This window comes from Gopherus flavomarginatus, chromosome 8, assembly GCF_025201925.1.
Source record: "Gopherus flavomarginatus isolate rGopFla2 chromosome 8, rGopFla2.mat.asm, whole genome shotgun sequence".
Taxonomy (NCBI): Eukaryota; Metazoa; Chordata; order Testudines; family Testudinidae; genus Gopherus; species Gopherus flavomarginatus.
Genome location: NC_066624.1, coordinates 78072816 through 78093199, shown reverse-complemented (window position 1 = coordinate 78093199; position 20384 = coordinate 78072816). Strand labels below are relative to the sequence as shown.

General features: G+C 41.1%; 1 protein-coding gene across 9 annotated transcripts in view; it reads left to right on the top strand.

The window, feature by feature from the left end:
- DOCK10 (dedicator of cytokinesis 10) overlaps nt 1–20384 on the top strand; it is a 240443-nt gene that overhangs the window by 81750 nt on the left and 138309 nt on the right. For all 9 annotated transcript variants that reach the window (XM_050963968.1, XM_050963963.1, XM_050963971.1 and 6 more), the window contains exons 2-3: nt 6848–6967; nt 16758–16847. In XM_050963968.1, the coding sequence (XP_050819925.1) occupies nt 6848–6967; nt 16758–16847 (210 nt within the window). The remainder of the gene's footprint in view (nt 1–6847; nt 6968–16757; nt 16848–20384) is intronic.

Genomic DNA, 20384 nt, shown 5'->3' with positions numbered 1-20384 from the left:
CAGAGAAGCTTCTTCAAGAAGATGGTTTACAAATCATTTTGTCCCACAATTATGAAGAAAAAATTGGTACCAGAATAAACACACAATGTTCCTGTAGCCTTAGGCAAGCCATAGTCAGCCATGTACTAAATCTGCTTCTGTGAAATCAATTATGTGGATATTTTGGGTCATTATTGCTGGGAAAGTAACACCATTCCATCTGGAAGAGAAGACTTGGGTTTAGATCTCATTGCAGGAGGTGAGATTTTGCTCAATGCTGATGAAGCAATACATCACTGGTGGAAAAGTTATAGGCTGGTTTACATTTGTGAAATTAAATGGAAATTATCTATTGCTGGTATTGGCCCAGGTGCACACTATAGATCTCTCGACACTATTCAGAAAGGGTATGGAAGACTTCATTGTGCTCAACACACTTTCTCTGGATAGTAAAAGGTGCTGTCATAAGTAGTTATTATAGTAGGCAGGGTGCTGGTGAGTGCCTCTTTTATATTCACATAATCATTCCAGCACAGCTACTATAATTCATTTCTCATTTGAGATAGAGAAAATAAAAAAGCACTATAAAAATCTAATTCCAAGTAATACAGTCTTGGCAGCAAGATTGTCTAATTGGTCCATTTCCAAAAGAAACAGACAAGTTAAATTCAGGAGAGACCATCTTTTTGGTGGTTAAAGCTGTAAATCAGCCCTGCTCCATTACAGAGCTCTCTGCCAGCAGTGGTGGGGAGAAACACACTAATCCTAATATTCTTACAACAAGATTGTCTGCACATGACAAGAAAACTTGAGCAGTCAGTCCCCTTCATCTAAAGATATACTACCAACTAAAACAGCCAGGATTTCCCATCAGAAATGCATCAGTGCTAAGTTTTGCCAAATCTTAACAGTTAACTATATAGAGCGGTGGCTCTCAACCTCTGCAACATCCCCTTTCCGGAGTCTGATTTGTCTTGCATATCCCCAAGTTACACTTCCCTTAAAAACTACTTGAAATACAAAAATGGCACACTGTTACTGAAAAATTGCTTACTTTCTCATTTTGACCATGTAATGATAAAATAAATCAATTAGAATATAAATATTATATTTACATTTCATAGTATATAGAGCAGTATAAACAAGTCATTGTATGAAATTTTAATTTTTACTGACTTTGCTAGGCCTTTTCATGTAGCTTGTAAAACGAAGCAAATATCTGGATGAGTTGATGTGCCATCTGGAAGATCTCTGTGTATCTCTAGGGGTACGTGTACCCCCAGTTGAGAACCACTGATATAGAATAGAGTTGGTATTTACATTGCACAGTCTTAACACTAATGAGAACACAGAGATCTTAATATTTCAAGGTGCGGGGATCAGTACAGAAGAAGCTTGTGAGCTTATTACACGCTGATGCTTTGACGTCAGGAATTTCAGATTGACAGAATAATCTCTAAAGCAGGTAGAGTAAAAGAGTAATAAACCAATGTGTTGAAGAGAATGGATTATTTTGCGTCATCAGAAATGCTAACAGGGTTTCTTTGCAATTATAAATAGCATATTCTGTCCATGATCCTCAAAATACAGTGATGCATCTTTTATACAATCTTGTTGTAATTTCATGGTAGGGGAAAAAAAAGATAACATTTGTCCCTGCTTATTGCAGTGTATATTGTTGGGAAAACATCAGCATAAATATTTAAGTGTTGCACCGAATAGTCTGCTAGCAATTTTCTGAAAACAGCTGTTGACTTTGAGTCTAACTGCATTAATCAGAGAGCTATGGGTTAAAGCCTGGAAATCAAAGAATAATTAATGTAATCTTTTGTTTTTCACCCTTTCCTGTTAACGTCGTTGTGCATTCAAAAAACTATAGAAAAGAAAGTCATCATGATAATGTAAAAAAAACACAAATCAAGGGGGAAAAAAATAAATCACTATTTAACATCCGATTTTCTGCCACCAAAGTCTGAACCAATAACACACGCAATCAGTATTTTATAAAAGTTGAATAAAGGACAACTGTACTTTCATTTTCTCTCTTATGCTAGGCTACCGTACTATGATGGGATGTCATGGCATATTGTGTAGACAACATGGCAAGATGCCTTGTGACAGTATATCACGCTGTTGTGTGGTGACTCTACATCATGAAATTGTGGTGCATTTATACTTCATATTGGTATTTTGCAAGATCATGTTGCTGTACTGATACCAAAATATGTGAATGAATTAGATTTTGATCCCTAAAACTTCATCTGAAGATCTCTGCTGACTTCAGTTAAAGATCCTCTGCCAAATAATGCTCTTTTGAAGACGATGTGTTGAAATCCCTCTCCCTCTCTTTATGCTTTAGGGTTTTCTACAACACCTATCTTTTTAGCATCTAAATGCCCTAAAATCTGTCAGAACAAAGAGAAGGCAAGTTGGAACGTTGAGTGTGATGCTCCAGGATCCTAGCATGAGAGGATCTTCTAATCTGAGCACTTTTCAGTTTCTGAGGAGGAAGGAGGAGTCAATGTGGCATCTACATTCCTCTCCTCGAGCTGCAGAGCGGCCCCAGTGTGTGATTGCTGTGAAGTTCTGGAACCGCCTTCCAATGGGAGCAGTGGGGACAAAAGACATATCTGGCTTCAAGACTAAGCTTGATAAGTTTTTATGGAGGGGCTGGTATGATTTGGATAGCCTAAATTGGGCAATTAATTGCTCTTTGACTATTAGCAGTAAATATGCTCAATGGCCTGTGATGGGATGTTAGATGGGGTGGGATCTGAGTTACTACAGTTCCTGGGTGTCTCGCTGGTGAGTCTTGCCCACATGCTCAGGGTTTAGCTGATCACCATATTTCGAGTCGGGAAGGAATTTTCCCTCCAGGGCAGATTGTCAGAGGCCCTGGGGGTTTTCACCTTCTTCTGCAGCGTGTGGCATGGGTCACTTGCTGGAGGATTCTTGAAGTCTTTAAACCACAAGTTGAGGACTTTAATAGCTCAGACATAGGCTAGGGGGTTATTACAGGAGAGAGTGGGTGAGATTCTATGGCCTGCATTATGTAGGAGGTCAGACTAGACCAGGAGTTCTCAAACTGGGGGTTGGAACTCCCAGTTTGATTTATAAGAAGCTCTGAGAGTTGAAATCCAAATAGCGTCTTGGTCATTCTTCAGATTGTTGGCATGGAGGGTATGATTTGGCGTATATTTACCTGATCTGCACATACATATTGCCTGACATGTCCACATACAGGGAGGCTGGAATGCAACATCCCATAGTATCAGTGTGTGGCAAACCTAAGGGAGCTAGAAGTTGTCACGTAGCCCTAATGCTAAAAATTAGCAGTAATTTCAATAGGTTGGGGGCCTTAATATTTTGAGATAGTGTAGGGTTGGGGAGAGACGTGATTCCTGTCACACTAGTACAAATGTTCTGGAGAAAAGTCAGTCTGCATGTTAGCAAAGCCACCAAACAGGGAAAAAAACAAAAACAAAAACCATCATGAGACATTTCTCCATCATGATTCAGATAGCACTTTTACTTTAGCTTTCCTTTTTTAGTCATCACTGCTGGTTACACCTTATTTCTTCTTTATATCTCAGATGCCTTATGCCAATTTAAAAAAAGGGTGAGGTGATTGTATGACAAGAATTGAAAACTTTGTCCCAAAAATCTCTAACCCAGCACTTATGTGTAATCCTCCTTCAGATTCATATTGGCTTTTCCCCAATGATTTGAATACTAGAAAATTTGTCCTCATGAGCTGTAATTTATAAGATAACTCTATACACTAGACTTGTGGTGAAGAGCCATTGTTGCCAACTCTCATTATATTATCATGAGTGTCATAATAGTTAATCTTTTCGTAAAGCTCCAGCTCCTGGTGTCATGTGTTTATGTGACAATCTTTAAAAAGTTTCTAGTCATCATAACTGCAGAGAAAAGTGAACTCTAAAGGCGCAAAATCAAAGCAAACAAAAAGGACAGGTTTTTTTAAAATCATGATTTTTAAGTCCATCTTAGTTTTGGAGAGGCTGACTTGTGATTGTTGAACAGAGCTACCATAACTGGAAAGGAACTCTGACTGCCCTCAGTGGTGACATGGCAATGGGATCCAGTTGTGCCGCTTTGGCCGATGACATGAGGTGATCAGCACACCTTCTATCAGTGTGATATTTTCAAATCAAGTGTTGATGTTTAGGTGCAAGAAGTGTTTTAGTTTGCCAGGAGAGAAGACATAAAAGAGGAAAAGAAGGAAAGGCGGAGGAGAAAGTATGAAGCAACAAGCCATTTGGGGGGTTGGTGTGACAAAGAAAAAAAGAGAGAATTCAGATTGAGAGCCAGCCCACCATATAGGGATGCATTAGAAAGTCAGCAGTTACCAGCAATCACCCCAATATAATTTCTGCCCCAGCTCATTGAACATCCGGACCAACGGGGTTCCTCTTGCAGTTTGAACTTCCTTGGCAGACCAATCATCTGCTTTCATGACTTTCTCTCTGTGCAGCTGTACTACAACTGCCAGCTGACTCTCTGTCCAGTCACTTCCAAAGTCTATAATAGTATGTGGGTGATTGATGTATTCAGACAGAAACATCCCACCAAGACAGCTCAAATCACTTGGATCTTAGAGTTCTTTTAGCAGAAGTGAGTTTTGTGTTGTCAAGTAGTACTCTTGAGGGACAAATTTCTGCCATTGAGACAGTCCAAAGTAAAATGAATGGGTTGATACTGAAGTCCCATCCCTTTGTCAAATATCTTATCTCAAATTAATATTTGATTCCCTAGTCCTGCCATGGAGTCTAAATTTAGTTATAAAGTTTTTCCCCTTCATTTTGAGCCTATAACCAATTTTCACCTAGACTCTCCCTCTTTTAAAATGGCCTTTGGCCATGGGTGTTGGAGATAGTTTCTTTCTCCTATGAAGCAGTTCTCAGAACAGTACTAGGGTTTATTCACACATCAGTTTTCCTGTTATCTCACTCAGGAAATTTCCCTACCAAGATTTTGCCCATGTCCTAATCCATTGAGGAGAGAGTTTAGCACAATTTGGATGTGGTGTAGGAGCCTTTAAGTTATTTTGTTCTAGTCTTCATGCATTCAGATTTCTCATAAATGGCCTGGCAGCCTCAAAGAAAGGTGAGAAGTTTCTGTATCCTCCATGCCAAGGTATGTAAAGTCCTGGATTGTTTTCTCATATAATGCCTTATGATCTCACTCCCAGCAACATTCATGGGCCTCTCTTCTTTGGTCACATCAAATGCTGAGAGAGAGAGGGCTTTTGCAGAAGTGTTGTTTAGAATTGCCTGGTGATGTTCTTTACGTATCTTTTTATAAGGCACTGCAGCTTTGACTTCTTACCCTCAGCAGGTGCTGCCCTTGACTGGTGGGTGCTGAGCGCTATTGCTTTGGAAAGGTCTTTCCCTCCCATGTCAGTGGGCACCATGTAGACAACTACTTGATCAGGAATAAAAAGTGAGAATTTCCCTACCTGTAAATTGGGTTTCCACTATCAACCATTCATCAATTTGGTTCTCTGCTAGGGTAGATCCCAGTGTGTAACACTCTTTTTTGTACAGTGTGCTATTGTTATTTAGTTGAGTTTTCCAGGAGTATTTCTGAACTATAGAGAAGAATCCAATTTAACAAATGGGGGAAGGGGAGGTACAGCTAGGTTCTGAGGAGGCATTTCTGGGATAACTGTGACTGTTAAATCTATGAAGCACATTCAAAGAACAGAGGGAGACCCATAGTCCAAAGTGATAAATGCTGTGTTGGAGAAACCTGTTTGATAGGTCCCTTTATGAGACTCCATGGCTACATTCTGGTCTGAAGACAGGGAAATACTGCAGTACCTTGGATAACATAGTGTGATAACTATGGGTAAATGGTGACATTTTAATGGCAACCACTATGTTGCATGAACTTTCTCTATGCAAAGTACATGCTTCTGTGGGGCTGTCTCCTTCTGTCTAATGCCTCCCTACTTTCTCTTCCTCTCTGTCATTTTCTTTTCTCCTCTCCATCTTAGTCTCTTTGATACTTACAAAAAGACTCTTAGAATGAGACAGATGGTTTCTCACACTGTCTGACCTGTGAGGTTTTTATTTTTGAAAGTGAGCTTGCACGGTATGTGGGGTCTTCCATCTATATATTTGTACTGTATATTGAGCACTATGAATTCACCTCTTCTTGGCTGTTTCCACTGAGAATTTTTCTATAATAACCTCACACTTGGGCAATAATAGCATTATTATGATGGTTTGTTTACAAGGGAATAATCTAGTTCCTGACAGGAGAAACTATGAGGCTGAATGCCAAATAGTTTATCCTGACAGAGGAACTAGATCATTGCCAAGGAAAACTGTGCAGTGGTACTTTTAGTGCTAGCAAGCAACCAGCATTTAAGAAGTGGCAAAGCACAAGAGCGAGGGAGTGAATCAGCACTCAGCTAATGGAAACAACTGAAATTAAAGTAGGTCATTCATTCTGCAGCTGATTCACTCAAAATAATATTGTCCATATGCAGTTCTAATGGTTTGTATTAAAATAAAGAAAATTTCTGAGTGTAATGAGTACATTATCATGATGCCATAGGGTGCTGTGATGATGTCTGCACAGTGCTGTTAACTCCAGGGAATAATGGTTATCAGGAAATAATCAGGATGAAAATGAACATTCTGAGTGGCCTGCCTGGCTCACTTATACTGTATTGACATGGATATTCAGTTCAGTAGCATTGTGTTGTTTATGAGCATAACAAAACTCATTAATACTTCAATGTCCAAAGAATATTGGAAAATGAGACCTGGTTCAGTTTATGAATTCAAGGAGAGTATGAGAGTCGAGACGTAATATTGTGCTTTTTATTCCACAGCAGGAGAAACCCAAACTTTTGGAGCCCTTGGATTATGAAACTGTCATCACAGAGATTGAAAGAAATATTGGGGACGACCCTCTTAAAGATCTCATTACGTTCCCCAATGATGACTTTTCAGTAAGTACAATGAAATGTGTTTTGTTTACAGTTTTTAATCTGTAGACATGGCGGAAAGGTCAAATGTCACAGAAGAGGCTCCTAACTGGTCTATATATCTTTTATTTTGGGGCAACTTTTTACTTCCTTCTTTCTTCCTGCTGTACACCTGACATGCTTCAAGAGTAGACACAGTGCAAATCTTCAGTGATCATCATATATATCTCAAGAGCTCAGGAGATTTACTGTGTCTTAGACAGTGACCAGTGTAATGGGCACCGAGTCTCTAGTTCTACCTTTATACAAATAACAGATCATCGTTTACTTTGGAATCTCAGTTACTCTGTCCCAATTAATGTTTGGTTATTGAAATCAAACAGCCAGGGAAGGCTGCTGTTAGCCTTCAGCTATAGATCAAATGTTACCTATGTGACATATATTTAAACCATGAGGTGACTGCCGTACTAGGTTGCTGCCAGCTCACAGCACTTCCACTATCCTATATAATCTAATTTGTTGTTTGTATTTCTAAGTGGACATATTTCTTTTCTTCCTGTGCACTGTGTTAATGTGCTTGTGTTTATAATGGGATAAAGGAACAGAGTTAAACAATGCAGAATGCATCTCCCATTTTATGATTAATTCCTGTATCCTTTTTACACCGTTCTGAGCTTCTATTGTGCAAAAGGTCTTTTTTTTTTTTTTAGCTGGTCAAGACTATTCTGTTCTCAAGCTCAATTCTCTTCTCACTTAAAGCAGCATAAAATCAGGAGCAACTCAGTTGAAGATAAGAGTTCAACCTTCTAAGTAAAAGGAGAATTAGGTCCCTGGCATTCAACCATATTAACTGGCTGTTACATTATGTTCTCATTTTTTTTTTTATTTTGGAGTCCAGCTTTTGTAGCTATTTCTATATCATATATGTTATTGTGCAGATATTAGAAATTGAAAACCCCATGTCTGTCTTGACCATCCTGTCAATGCCTCTTGTTTGGCACTAAAGCAGTTGGATTGCATTCAGGCACAGGAGGAAGCCGTGGTTTGAGTCACTACAGCAAATCTGGGTCCTCCCCTTGGTATCTTGTTTCGTTTCATTTCAGTCTAAATCAACTGCAGTAGCGGTGCCTACATCTCCAGGGCAAGGTCAATTGAACCTCCTTAGTAGACTGAATAGACTCCAGCCACTTAACTAAAGGCTGTCTAATTCCTATACTTCCCTGCAGTGAAATGTCTCCTGTGCACAGAATTCCAGGGTAGGCCATTTTCAGCTTGGCTCTGCCAGGCCCAGGAACTATTTGTGTGCAGAGGCACCCAATTTTGGCTCACTTAACCAACTTGTATTCCTTAACCAGCCTGGCTCTGAATGTTATTCAGTCTGATAGTGCCCCAGAAATCTATGGACCTTATTATTAAAATATGATGATTAGAGGTACTTCAGTCTGTGTGGCCCCAAGGCCTCAGATATCCTCTGCCCAGCCCTGATTTGTGCTTAGTTTGTAGTCACCTAATGTGGATTAGGGTGTTTGTGTATTTTCAAAATAAAGCAAAGCCATAATAATTAACTGAGCTGTTAAGGTATTAAAATAATATTTATGGATCCATAATAAGTAAAGTCATTGCATGCTTCAAAACAGTACAGTCAATCAGGAGGGCTTAGGACAGGGGTTCTCAAACTTTTTCTTTCTGAGCCCCTGCGCCGAATGTGCTATAAAAACTCGATGACCCACCTGTTCCACAATAACTGATTTTCTGCATATAAAATCCATGGCCCGTATTAGGAGATAGGAAGCAGGGCAGTTGCCTGGGACCTTATGTCACAGAGTTCTCCCGCGAAGCTACATTGCTCAGGATTTGACTTCAGCCCCGGGTGGCGCGGCTCAGGGTCCTGAGCCCCTTTTGTGGTGGGGCTTGGGCCTTCTGTTCTGGGCCCCAGTAAGTCTAATGCTCGTGGCCTCCCAGGGGCCCCGGGACCCCTAGTTGAGAACCACTGAATTTAGGATGTATTTCTACAATCTTTAGTGCATTTATTTTCACTGATACCCCTGTGAGATAGATAAGTACTGTTGTCCCTATTTTACAGATGAAACACTGAGGCACAGAGTGACTGAGATCACATATGAGGCTGTAGAAGTGCAAGGAATTGAACAAAGGGTCCGTAATACACATAATAAACTGTAATTTACTTTAGGCCATCCTTCTTCTCCATTGATAGAAAATAACATGGAACATATCCTGTTACTAAAATGCATTCACAAAAAAGACCATAATGTCTCCAGTGGAGCAAAAGGAGCCACATTTTTGCCCTTGTGCTGCTGCAGAGTCATTACAAATAACTAATTCATATGGGTCCCAGATCTCTCTTACAATGAATCACCTGCTGCCCACCACTATATTTTCTATATCCTATATCTCCCCTTCAAACAAAGCATGTTATTCTTTCCACTTTGTGCTGTGTTCATCACCTGACCTGGGGTAGCATGAATGGATGATAGTTGGTAACTGCACATTCTGCTGTGCTCTGAAATACTTGCAGTGGAAATGTCTACTACAGAAATGTACAGTGTGCCAATGCCACACTGGTAATGCTAGTGATATTATAATTTCAGTAGTGGGCAACCTGCGGCCCATCAGGGTAATCCGCTGGTGGGCCACAAGACCGTTTGTTTACACTGACCATCCACTGGCACATCTGCCCGAAACTCCCAGTGACCACGGTTCGCCGTTCCCAGCTAATGGGGGCTGTGGGAAGTGGTGGCTAGAACATCCCTCCGGCCCGTGATGCTTCCCGCAGCTCCAATTGGCTGGGAATGGCGAACCGCAACCACTGGGAGCTGTGGGCGGCCATGCCTGTGGATGGTCAATGTAAACAAATGGTCTCGCGGTCCACCAGCAGATTACCCTGATGGGCCGCAGGTTGCCTATCACTATTATAACAGCTCCAAAATGGTTCGTCCTGTTCCATTCCCCTGATAAAATGAGACAGTATCAGGCAGCATGATAGGCAATAGAATCAGCACATCAGCAGCGTAACTGTTCTGAAGCTTTTTGAAGGCATCATGGGAAAGGAGAATTTTAAGGAGGATTTTGAAGGAGGATAATGTGATAGCTTTGCAGATGTTTATAGAATCTACAATAATCTTAGACTGTACATATAGTGCAGTTCATGTTCAGTACAGTGATGTGATGTGCACTCATACTGAAGTGATATTTAGTGTTCAGTTAGGGTTAGCTTGTTTGTTTTAAAATGAAATTGGTGATTTTTTTGCATGGAGGGAAAAGAAGGGCGATGGAAGCTAATGTACTGGAATTAGTATCAGAGCTCCTCTTTACGGAATGTCAATGAACAAAATTCTCTGCTGGAGTAGCTCCATTGACTTCAATAGAATTACACCAGCAGAGAATTTCACCCTATAAATTAGATTGGTATGGGAAGCACTATGTAAACACGTATTGAAGCTTCCCCTTAAAATGTTTTAGATTTTCTCTCTCATTCTTTCCCTTTTATACCACAGGTCATGTGTTGCAATCTGTGGGATCATTGAGGTTCCATCTTCTCCTGTCTTTTAATTTCATGGTCTCGTTCTGTCTTGCTTTCCTTAAAATGTATGGTAAATCTCTTTACTTAAATGAGAACAGGATTAAGCTGCTTTTCTTTAGTGGGTTTGAGTCTGGGCCCTAATATACCTGAACACATTTTGTGTGGTTAGCGGTGTGAAAGGTCTTTGTTTTCTAACCGATTAGAACCAAGTCTGACTGACTGTCGTGCATCAGCCTGAAAGCTATATTTCTAGTTGCTTTCATTCAGAGTTTTAAAAAAAAATGAGAAAAATGTAGAGTAAAAGCACCTAAGTCATCTTTCAAAACGAGACTTAGAAACCTAAATGTCATCCAAAGTTAATGGGATTTAGGCTCCTAATTCATTTTTGAAAATGTTACCCTGTGTCAATTATTAATAAGCAGCAATATTTTCATTTGGCTTTTCCTGCTGAAATACAGTCCCAACTGAATCTAGAAAGGGAGATGATCACAAATCTTAATTTAATTGCTCTTTTTTTACTAACCAAACATCTGAGGCTCACAGCCATGTGCATGAATGTTTCACAAAATCATTGTTAGAAGCTGGAGCATTATATTTGCATGTGTATTCCGCGGATAATTTAAAAATGATTGTTTGCTTTTGACTCTATGGTTAGGCCAGAATTTCAGAACTCTGCATGCAATTGCATATTAAAAAATGAACATGCAGTAGTGCAGCAGGAGGCTGATCCAATGTCCTTTGGATGTCAACAGGAAGATTCTCATTGACTTCAGTTAGGCTCCTAATGTGCGCATCTAAAAAACATAATTGTATGCAAAGTCATGGTATTTGGCACATATTTACAAATACAGTATTCTGTTAAATCTGGGCCTTCACTTTTAGTGACCCTTCAGAACATAAGAACGGCCATACTGTCTCAGACCAATGGTCCATCTAGCCTAGCATCCTGTCTTCTGCTAAAGGTCAATGCTTTGTGCTTCAAAGGGAATGATCAGAACAGGGCAATCATCAAGTGATCCATCCCCTATCATCCATTCCCAGCATCTGGCAGTCATGAGTATGAGTGTCTATTCTTCACACTCAGTTGTTATCGTAAATGGTCTCTGCTGCGATCAAGTGCAGTAACAGATCAGTCTTAAAACCATTGAACTGTAGCAACAGTCAACAATAGAGTTTAAGCTCTGAACAGGAAGTGCTCTTGTGGCAAGACAGTTTGAAGCTAGTGGTCTAAACAACTAATTCTCAGAAGGGAAGTTCTGTGCAGCTTTTAAAAATAGTTAAGTATAATATTGTACAAGATCTTCTTATCTTGGTTCTGTGTAACTTTACCTGTTGCATTCCTTTACTTTAGAGAATTTTTAACAGGAGATTTGGCCAAGTCCACTTAGATGAATAACTGGCAACACAGATCCACTTGTAATTGAAGGCATGCCGTTTTTTGATTTATTTTATTCCAGTCCTTTATGTACAGTCCTAACTTCTTGAGAGGCAGTGTGTGCGTGCAGTGGATAGAGTACTAGTATGGGAGTCAGCTGACCTGCATTCAGTTGCTTGCTCTGCCATTGTATTGCTGTGTATGACCTTTGCAAATCATGGTGCATCTCTGAGCCGCAGTTTCCCTACTTGTAAAATGGAGGGAAATAAAGATTTTCCACTTTTTTGCTCAGCACCTTGACATCAGTTGATGAGAAGCTATGTAAATCCTACATTTTATTAAGGAGCATTCTTGGTAAAACAATTAAAAATTCTGCATTCCCTACAGTAGCTATGGTGAGTGGATTCAATCTGGAGTCTTCTTCACTGCTGTCAAGTGGAAGAGGTTTTGTTTGGGTCTGTAGCTCAGCCACCATCATGACAATGATAAAATTCTTAGCTGTAGAATATACCATTAGGCTTTCCATTATACCCACCAGTCCCACTCAATCTGCATAATTTATAGCCATGGATAGCATATGATCCTTAATAATGATGGACTTCAGTTTACAAGCTGTGTTGCTGATGGGTAACTTGGGTGTTGCTGTCAGGACTAACTAAATCCCTGATCCTGCAAAGAGCTCTGTATGAGTGGACCACCAATGAAGGCAGTGGGCCTCCATAGGAGCACAGGGATTCACCCACACAAGTTTCCCTGGGGGATTTGTGGCTTAAAATACCGTTTAATCAGGATAGCCCAATGTAGTGAAGAAAATGATTATAGACTACAGATGGGCAAAAAAATTCAGACGAATAGCTTGTTCATTGAAAAATTGAGTGTAGTGTCAACTGAAATAATTTGCAAATTTGTGTTGTTTGCTGAGTAGTTTTGTCCTAACCAAAAAAGTTGAAATGTTTTCATAATGTTGAAATGTTTAGTGTCAACCTGGAAATTTTTATTTAGATTTTCAGGTGTATTTTGATAAAAGCAAAGGAAAGGAGTGGCAATTCGTAGTCATTCATGAAGACAAGAAATAGTTGTTGGACCAGCAAAAGAGAATGAGTTTGTCTTTACAGCATGGTAGTTAGGACACTCATCTAGAATATGGGAGGCCCCAGTTCAAATCCATACTCCAATGAATACTTAATCATTGGTGCAAAATGCACCAGCTTTAAGAGGAAATACTGAGAGCCCCATACCTGAAGATACGATGGCCTTGTGGTTAGGAGACTCTTGCAATGTGGGAGACCCACGTTCAAATCACTTTTCCACATCAGGCAGAGGGGGAAGTGAACCTGGGTCTCCCACGTGTACTGGGCTAAAGCTTAAAAGGAGGTGGCACCACCACCAATTCCTCCTCTGGCCATTTTGTGAATCCTTTCCTTTGCTTTTGTCAAAATTCCTGATAATCTAAACAGTGGGTTTTGGGTACAAACAAAATGTTTTGTTTTGAAATTATCAAAATGTTACAGTTCATTTTGACTGGAACTTTTTTCCGAAATTTTCATTGTATAGTTTTGAAAAAATGTCATTTTCAGTTTGACCTGAAACACATCTGAAATTTCCAGAGAACTGAAAAATCCATTATTCAGACAGCCACTACTGACTTCTCCATGGTTGCCCTGTTGTGAAGCCATAAACCACTGAGGGGACCTTCATTTTCATAAAATAGAACCCTAAAATTGTGACATCCTGAGCACAGCCATCTATCCCTACTTCATTTCTTTAATGCTCGTGAAAGCTTATGCAAGTCTCCACTGTACATAGACCTAGAATAAGAAGACAGAATTCTTTGGTAATAATGGCAAAGCACTCCCAAGAGATACTTAGTGGGGAAATCTGAAGATTAATTTGTAATAAGCATAACTGGACACAATAGAATAAAAATAATGGACAAATACATCCTGACAGCTGTTCACAAGGAGCTAAATAGCTAACTACGGATACTGATGAGAGTAGACATGGAAAGAAATTGTTTCGCTACGTCCCATCCTGAACCATCCAAATGAAACTGAGAAAAAGTTTGGGGAATCCCATCATGTTTGCATCTGCCCATATAATGCATACAACTGTTTCAGAATTGCTCATGAACAAAGCAGAGAAGGGGAAGCTGCGTACTGCAAGTGAGATGCAAGTAAGAAACTCTTCTTTTTAGAATATTCACAGAGGTCTTTGTTCTGAGCCAAATTGTCGTCATGTAAAGTCTGGTAAATGGACTTTCTTCAAAGGTTGCGGGGAGGAATTCTCACCTTTAACTTGGAATCAGGCCATGAAACAAATGCTCCAAAATTTGAAGTAGCAGAGGCTGCGAGCCACTTCAGGGTATACAGAACAATGATTCTGCATAATCCACTGCTTGCAGTCCCCTCTTTTGCCCCCAAACACCCTGTGCTGCCTTGTAACTGAGGGTAGAATGTGAGCAACTGAGTCTGATTCTGCTCTTTGTTATATTGCTGTAAATATAGAGAACATAAGAAGGGCCATACTGAGTCAGACTACTGGTCCATCTAGCCCAATATCCTGTCTTCCAATAGTGGCCAATGCCAGGTGCTTCAGAGGGAATGAACAGAAAAGATAATCATCAAGTGATCCATCCCCTGTCGCTCATTCCCAGCTTCTGGCAAACAGACACTATGGACACTTCAGAGCATGGTTTTGCATCCCAGCCCAACTTGGCTAATAGCCATTGATGGACCTATACTCCATGAACTTATCCAGTGCTTGTTTGAACTCTGTTATAGTTTTGGCCTTCATGACATCCTCTGCCAAAAAGTTCCACAGGTTGACTGTGCGTTGTGTGAAGAAATACTTCCTTTTGTTTGTTTTAAACCTGCTGCCTGTTAATTTCATTGGGTGACCCCTAGTTCTTGTGTTATGAGAAGGAGTAAAAAACACTTCCTTGTTTACTTTCTCCACATCAGTCGTGATTTTATAGATCTTCATTGTATCCCCCCTTTGTCGTCTCTTTTTCAAGATGAGTAACTCCATTGACTTCACTGGAATCACTCCAGATTCACTCCAGGGTAATGGAGAGCAGAATCTGGTCCACCATGCCAGTTACAGAAAACCAATGGGACAGATCTCATAGACTCATAGACTTTGGATCATCTAGTCTGACCTTCTGCACAATGCAGGCCACAGAATCTCACCCACCCACTCCTGTAACAAAACCCTAACCTATGTCTAAGTTATTGAAGACCTCAAGCTGCAGAGAATCCTCCAGCAAGTGATCCGTGCCCCATGCTGCAGAGGAAGACAAAAAAACCTCCAGGGCCTCTGCCAATCTGCCCTGGAGGAAAATTCCTTCCTGACCCCAAATATGGCAGTCAGTTAAATCCTGAGCATGTGGGCAAGACTCACCAGCCAGCACCCAGGAAAGAATTCTCTGTAGTAACTCAGATCCCACCCCATTTAACATCTCATCACAGACCTGCTGATAATCAAAGATCAGTAGCCAAATTAATTGCCCAAATTAGGCTAGCCCATCATACCATCCCTTCCATAAACTTATCAAGCTTAGTCTTAAAGCCAGATATGTCTTTTGCCCCCACTACTCCCCTAAGAATCTGTGGATTAACTTGAGGATGTGGAGAAAGTACCCCAGGGTCTTGCAAGTGTGAATTTACAGTCGTTGACTCACCATTCCCACAGTGAAGAGGGATTCGCAATCATGCAGTGGGGCAGTGTGAGCATTTGCAACTAGGTAGAACCTAATGATTAACACAAAGAAATCTAGCCCATCCCTGCAGATCTCATGGTAGCTGTCACTCTGCTCCCCACATTGGTCCTGATAGCCCAGCTCACTCCGGGTCCCTACCATAGCTGTGCAATACCCATTTTCCCTGAGAATGCTAAAAGCCGTGGAAAGAAAGTTAAATAGCATCAATAAACTCCATGGGCGGCAGGTGAACGAGCCATTGGGAGAGGCTCTCTGCCTGAGGCCCCGCCCCTCCCCTTTGGCCCCACTCCCCCACTGGAGCACAGAGCACACACCCCCGAGGCCACCAGCCCCACCGCGTGCTCCCATCCCCAGAGCACCAGGCAGGCGGCACAGCCAGAACACCCCCATCCCCGTGCACCAGACGGGTGGCGTGACCAGAGCACCCTTACCCCAGCGCCAGGTGGTGCAGTCCCAGTGCACTCAACTCCAGCCCCAGAGTGCTGGGCAGGCAGCACGACGTGCCACAGGTCTTGCAAGCAATGCATGCCTATCCCAGTGTCTCCACCATGGAAGAGCAGGAAGGGAACTGGAAGCAGGCAGGAGGGGGCTGAAGCAGAGCATCGGTGGGGCCATGCCAGGCTGTTTGAGGAGGCACGGCTGTTTGAGGAGGCACAGCCTCCACTGGCCTATGGTACCCGCCACCCATGATAAGTCCATGAAGATTCTCACTGGGTTGCTAATGGGGATGCTACATAGAGTAGCTACTTCCTAGATCCATCCCTCTCTGATCCAACACCCCTTTCTCTTGCCAATCTTACAGTTGTCACATGGAGGGTTTTTTGTGGCTTGTTGGGATTCTTTGTCTGAAAACCCCTCCTGCTCCTTTCCAAGAATTTCAAACCCTTTATGTCCATTTCCCTACTTCTTTGCCTCCTTCCATGCCCAGGAGCAGAGAGGGGCACCGAGCACAGCTGGGTTTGTAGTGTACTTTTTGTGGAGAAAAGGTTAAACAATTCTAAAACACATTATACACACTATTTGCAGTACTGTCTATGTGAGGGGTGTGGAAGCCAGTAGAAAGTAGGCATCAGCAAAAATGCTGTCTCTTAACCCTTTTATGGACATGTCTTTAATTCTTTATAGTGTTTTTTAATTGTTTGTTGATCTGACTAAATCTTTTGTTTTTATTTCTTGTCAGACAGACACAATTCCATGGGAAATAAGAACTCTGTACTCATCTGTACCTGAAGATGCAGAACAAAATGTAGAAAATTTATTTGTTAAAGAGGTAAATATCCAGCATCGGTACTCCCTGATTTTAAATAAGTCCAATCACCCTTTTTGTTACTTTTAATTATATGAGTCTAATGGTGATTTCTCTTTTGTTTTAGTCACATTTTTAAACAGTGTGATATATTTTGGTGGCTTGGTTTGCATCTAGAAAACTTGCAATTTTATTGCGCTTGCCTCTCAGATGTCATTGTTTTAGTCCTGCATAGCTGATCCTTTTATATTAGGCACATTTCTTAACATGAGCACTGAACTCTGGAGCTAGCAAAACCTGGGGAGTTTTGTACTTCACAAATATTTATATATTTTCAAAAAACATTAGATGTTTTGCAGAACATTTTGGAACTCTTAGCGCTAGTGAGATCTTGTTTCATCTTTATTTTGTTTTAAGGCCTATATTGTGGCCCTATCAGCTGGTCACATTAGGGATGAGGAGGAAGGATTCTGCGCTATTGGCAGGGGCTGGAGGCATTGCACCTGTATGGTACACATGCAAGCAGAATGCTTACCAGGTACTTGAATGCAAGTAGGAGTATGGCTGGTCCCAGGCTGCAGAGCAGGAGAGATACATGATTTCAGACACTGCTGGTGATTTTATGACTCCCTTGTAGCTTGTCTTAGAGAGATTCTGGCTGCTTCTTGCGCAGTAACTCAAGAGAGAGACAGCTCCCTGCAACTTTTCCACTGTGTGCTAAAGAAGGCACAATGTGGCCTGACATTTATATTAGAAATACTGATATATGGGACCAGATTTCAGCCAGCCTCCAAATTACATGCAATGGTTTTACTTACTTACAAGCACAAATAACCATATCCCCTAAAATGTATGTGTGCCCTGCTTTTTGTACCCGGAGGAGGGAGTTACACATCCAGCTTCCCAATTTGTACTGGCATTTTCTGTTTTCGTATGCAGCATGGCTGCATATATACTTCTGAAGGAAAACTCATTTGCACACAAAAAAGTAGGTAAATAAACTCAGAGGCCAGCCTGAAAATTTGGCTGACAGATTCCCATGCAGCATAACACTTTACAAGCTGACCCTATTTTTCTCTCCATCTGTGTGACTAGAAACTCACTGCCAGCTCAAACTCCTCTCCCTGCCACCTTTCCAATTCTGACAATACGGCTTGATGAGGCAAGTCATTATTTCCCATCTTTTCCTTTCAGCAGGGTGGGGTCTGTCTATTCTGAGTTTGGGGCTCCACAAATTGTGAAGCCAACACTATCCACATTGCTGTGCTCAGAAAATGGAGTCTAAAAATGGAATGTAGTGCACAGTATCTGGGAATTATTACTGCTGAATACTCCAAGGAGGTGCAAATGACAAACTGGCAAAACCCTAAGCCTTCTCTGCAACACTAGAGAGCCAAGAATAAGAGAGAGCAGTAGAACAAGGGGAGGGGAGGAAGCACTAGAGACTGAGGACTGTAGTGGGAGTGCTGTTTATGGAACAATGGTAGGTTAAAGCCCTTAAACTAAATCTTAAAATAGAAATACATGTGTTCCACTTCATGTTTCAAAGCCAAAAAATATATTAAGTCAATTAGGTCCAAGCAGGAAATAGTTACCAATATCCAATCGTCTCCTTACTCAGCCAAGAACATAACACAAAGGTCCTCTGGAGCCAGGGTATTCTTCTTCTCGGAAATGAAGATAAAAATTGAAGGTGTAAATATTCCTTTCCCATTCTGCACATAATTTCACCAGCTATAGTATTACAAATGAAGGGCCGCAGGACAAATCTGAGTGAGCCCTTTTCTCTCCCAAGCTGGATATAGTCTTAATGGCAATGAGTACCAGAGGGGTAGCTGTGTTAGTCTGTATCCACAAAAACAATGAGGAGTCTGGTGACACCTTAAAGACTAACAGATTTATCTGAGCATAAGCTTTCGTGAGTAAAAAAAACCCACTTCTTCAGATACATGGATTGAAAATTACAGATGCCGGCATAAATATATTGACACATGAAGAGAAGGGTAGTTACATTACAAGTGGAGAGCCAGTGTTTACGAAGCCAATTCAGTCAGGGTGGATGTGGTCCATTTACAGTAACTGAGTGAGGTGTCAATAACGAGAGGGAAAATTGCTTTTGTAGCGAGCCAGCTACTCCCAGTCCCTATTCAAGCCCAACTTAACTGTGTTAAATTTGCAAATGAATTGTAGCTCTGCTCTCTCTTTGAAGTCTGTTTTTGAAATTTTTTTGTTGAAGGATGGCTAATTTTAAATGTTATGACTCCCCTGCAGGTTGTCTGCCACAATATCAGGCCACAATATAGGCCTCAAAATGTGTCACCAATATTCTCTCTAAAAATGAGAGCTATCACCTTATGTTTTGGGAGGAATGTTTGTGCTGGAGCTTCCCACCTGTCTGATAAGGGAAAGATTGTGGCTGGTTCTGAATCATGTGCAAGGGAGGAAGGAAGATGGTGCAAGTTGGTGAGGAAGTGGGTTGAGCTTCTCCACCTTATGAGTCTTTGCAATAGGTAGCAGCGCTCCCGATTCTTGTGCACCTTGGACCTGAATCCTTTGCCCATAGAAACCAGTGGAGAGGCTCCAAGAACTTCAGGGGACATTGGATCAGGACCCAGAGCCTAAGGCGATCTTTTTCCAGTCACACTGAACTCCCCAAAGACAGGATCTGAGCTCTGGCCCCATCCAGGTCTTGCCAAAGTGGATGGAGCACATGTTGCACCTTTTAAATGCCTATAGCAATAGCTGCTCTACTCTGTACTTCCCCAACATTCCCAGAAGCATGCTGCCTTCTTCAGCACTAAGGGCCTGATCCAGAGCCTGTTAAAGTCAATGGAAAGACTTTTCCAGTGAGTTTTGGTTCAGCCAGAATACCTCAGGCAGCCAGAATACCTCCCGCTCCTGCCAGCTCTTCACCCCAGCACAGTTGTAACATTAAAAGCTATCCTTAATTTCTTCCAAATGCATTTTTTTGTCCAGTTATTCCTTTATAACTCTGTGACAAATGAGATTCATAAGCGAACTAGAAACTAAGTATTAACAGGACAGAGTGGCTAATAACATCTTGCAAGTGACATCTGCAAAATCTAACCAGTGTATTTGAATAAAGGAATTTTCGGTAAATAAACCACAGAGTATAAAAATACCATTGGATCATAAGCAATATTTCTCCTAAAACAAACCTAAATGGCTCAGTTCTCCTTTGTCTTGTGCCTTGTGGAGTCATTCACGCCTGTCCAGTGAATGTGCAGAGGGCTGCCATGTCAGAATGGCAACATATTACACTCCACACAGATGTCACTATTTCTGAAAGATAACAGAAAATCAAGCTTGTTTGTAGAGTTTTTGGGTCAAGATAGCTTTCTTCTTCCACCTCAGAAGTGGCTGCATTTTAATTGTGGCTGTAATTAGCCTTACAGTCCATAAAAATTCTCTTTAAAGTGCTTTGAGATCCATTCAGATGAAAGGCAGTATATCAAAGTGAAGTAATAACTCTTATATCCGTAATATTGAAATTTCAGGTAGTAGATTTATGTGGTTTATTTAATCATACCTACTGTAGTA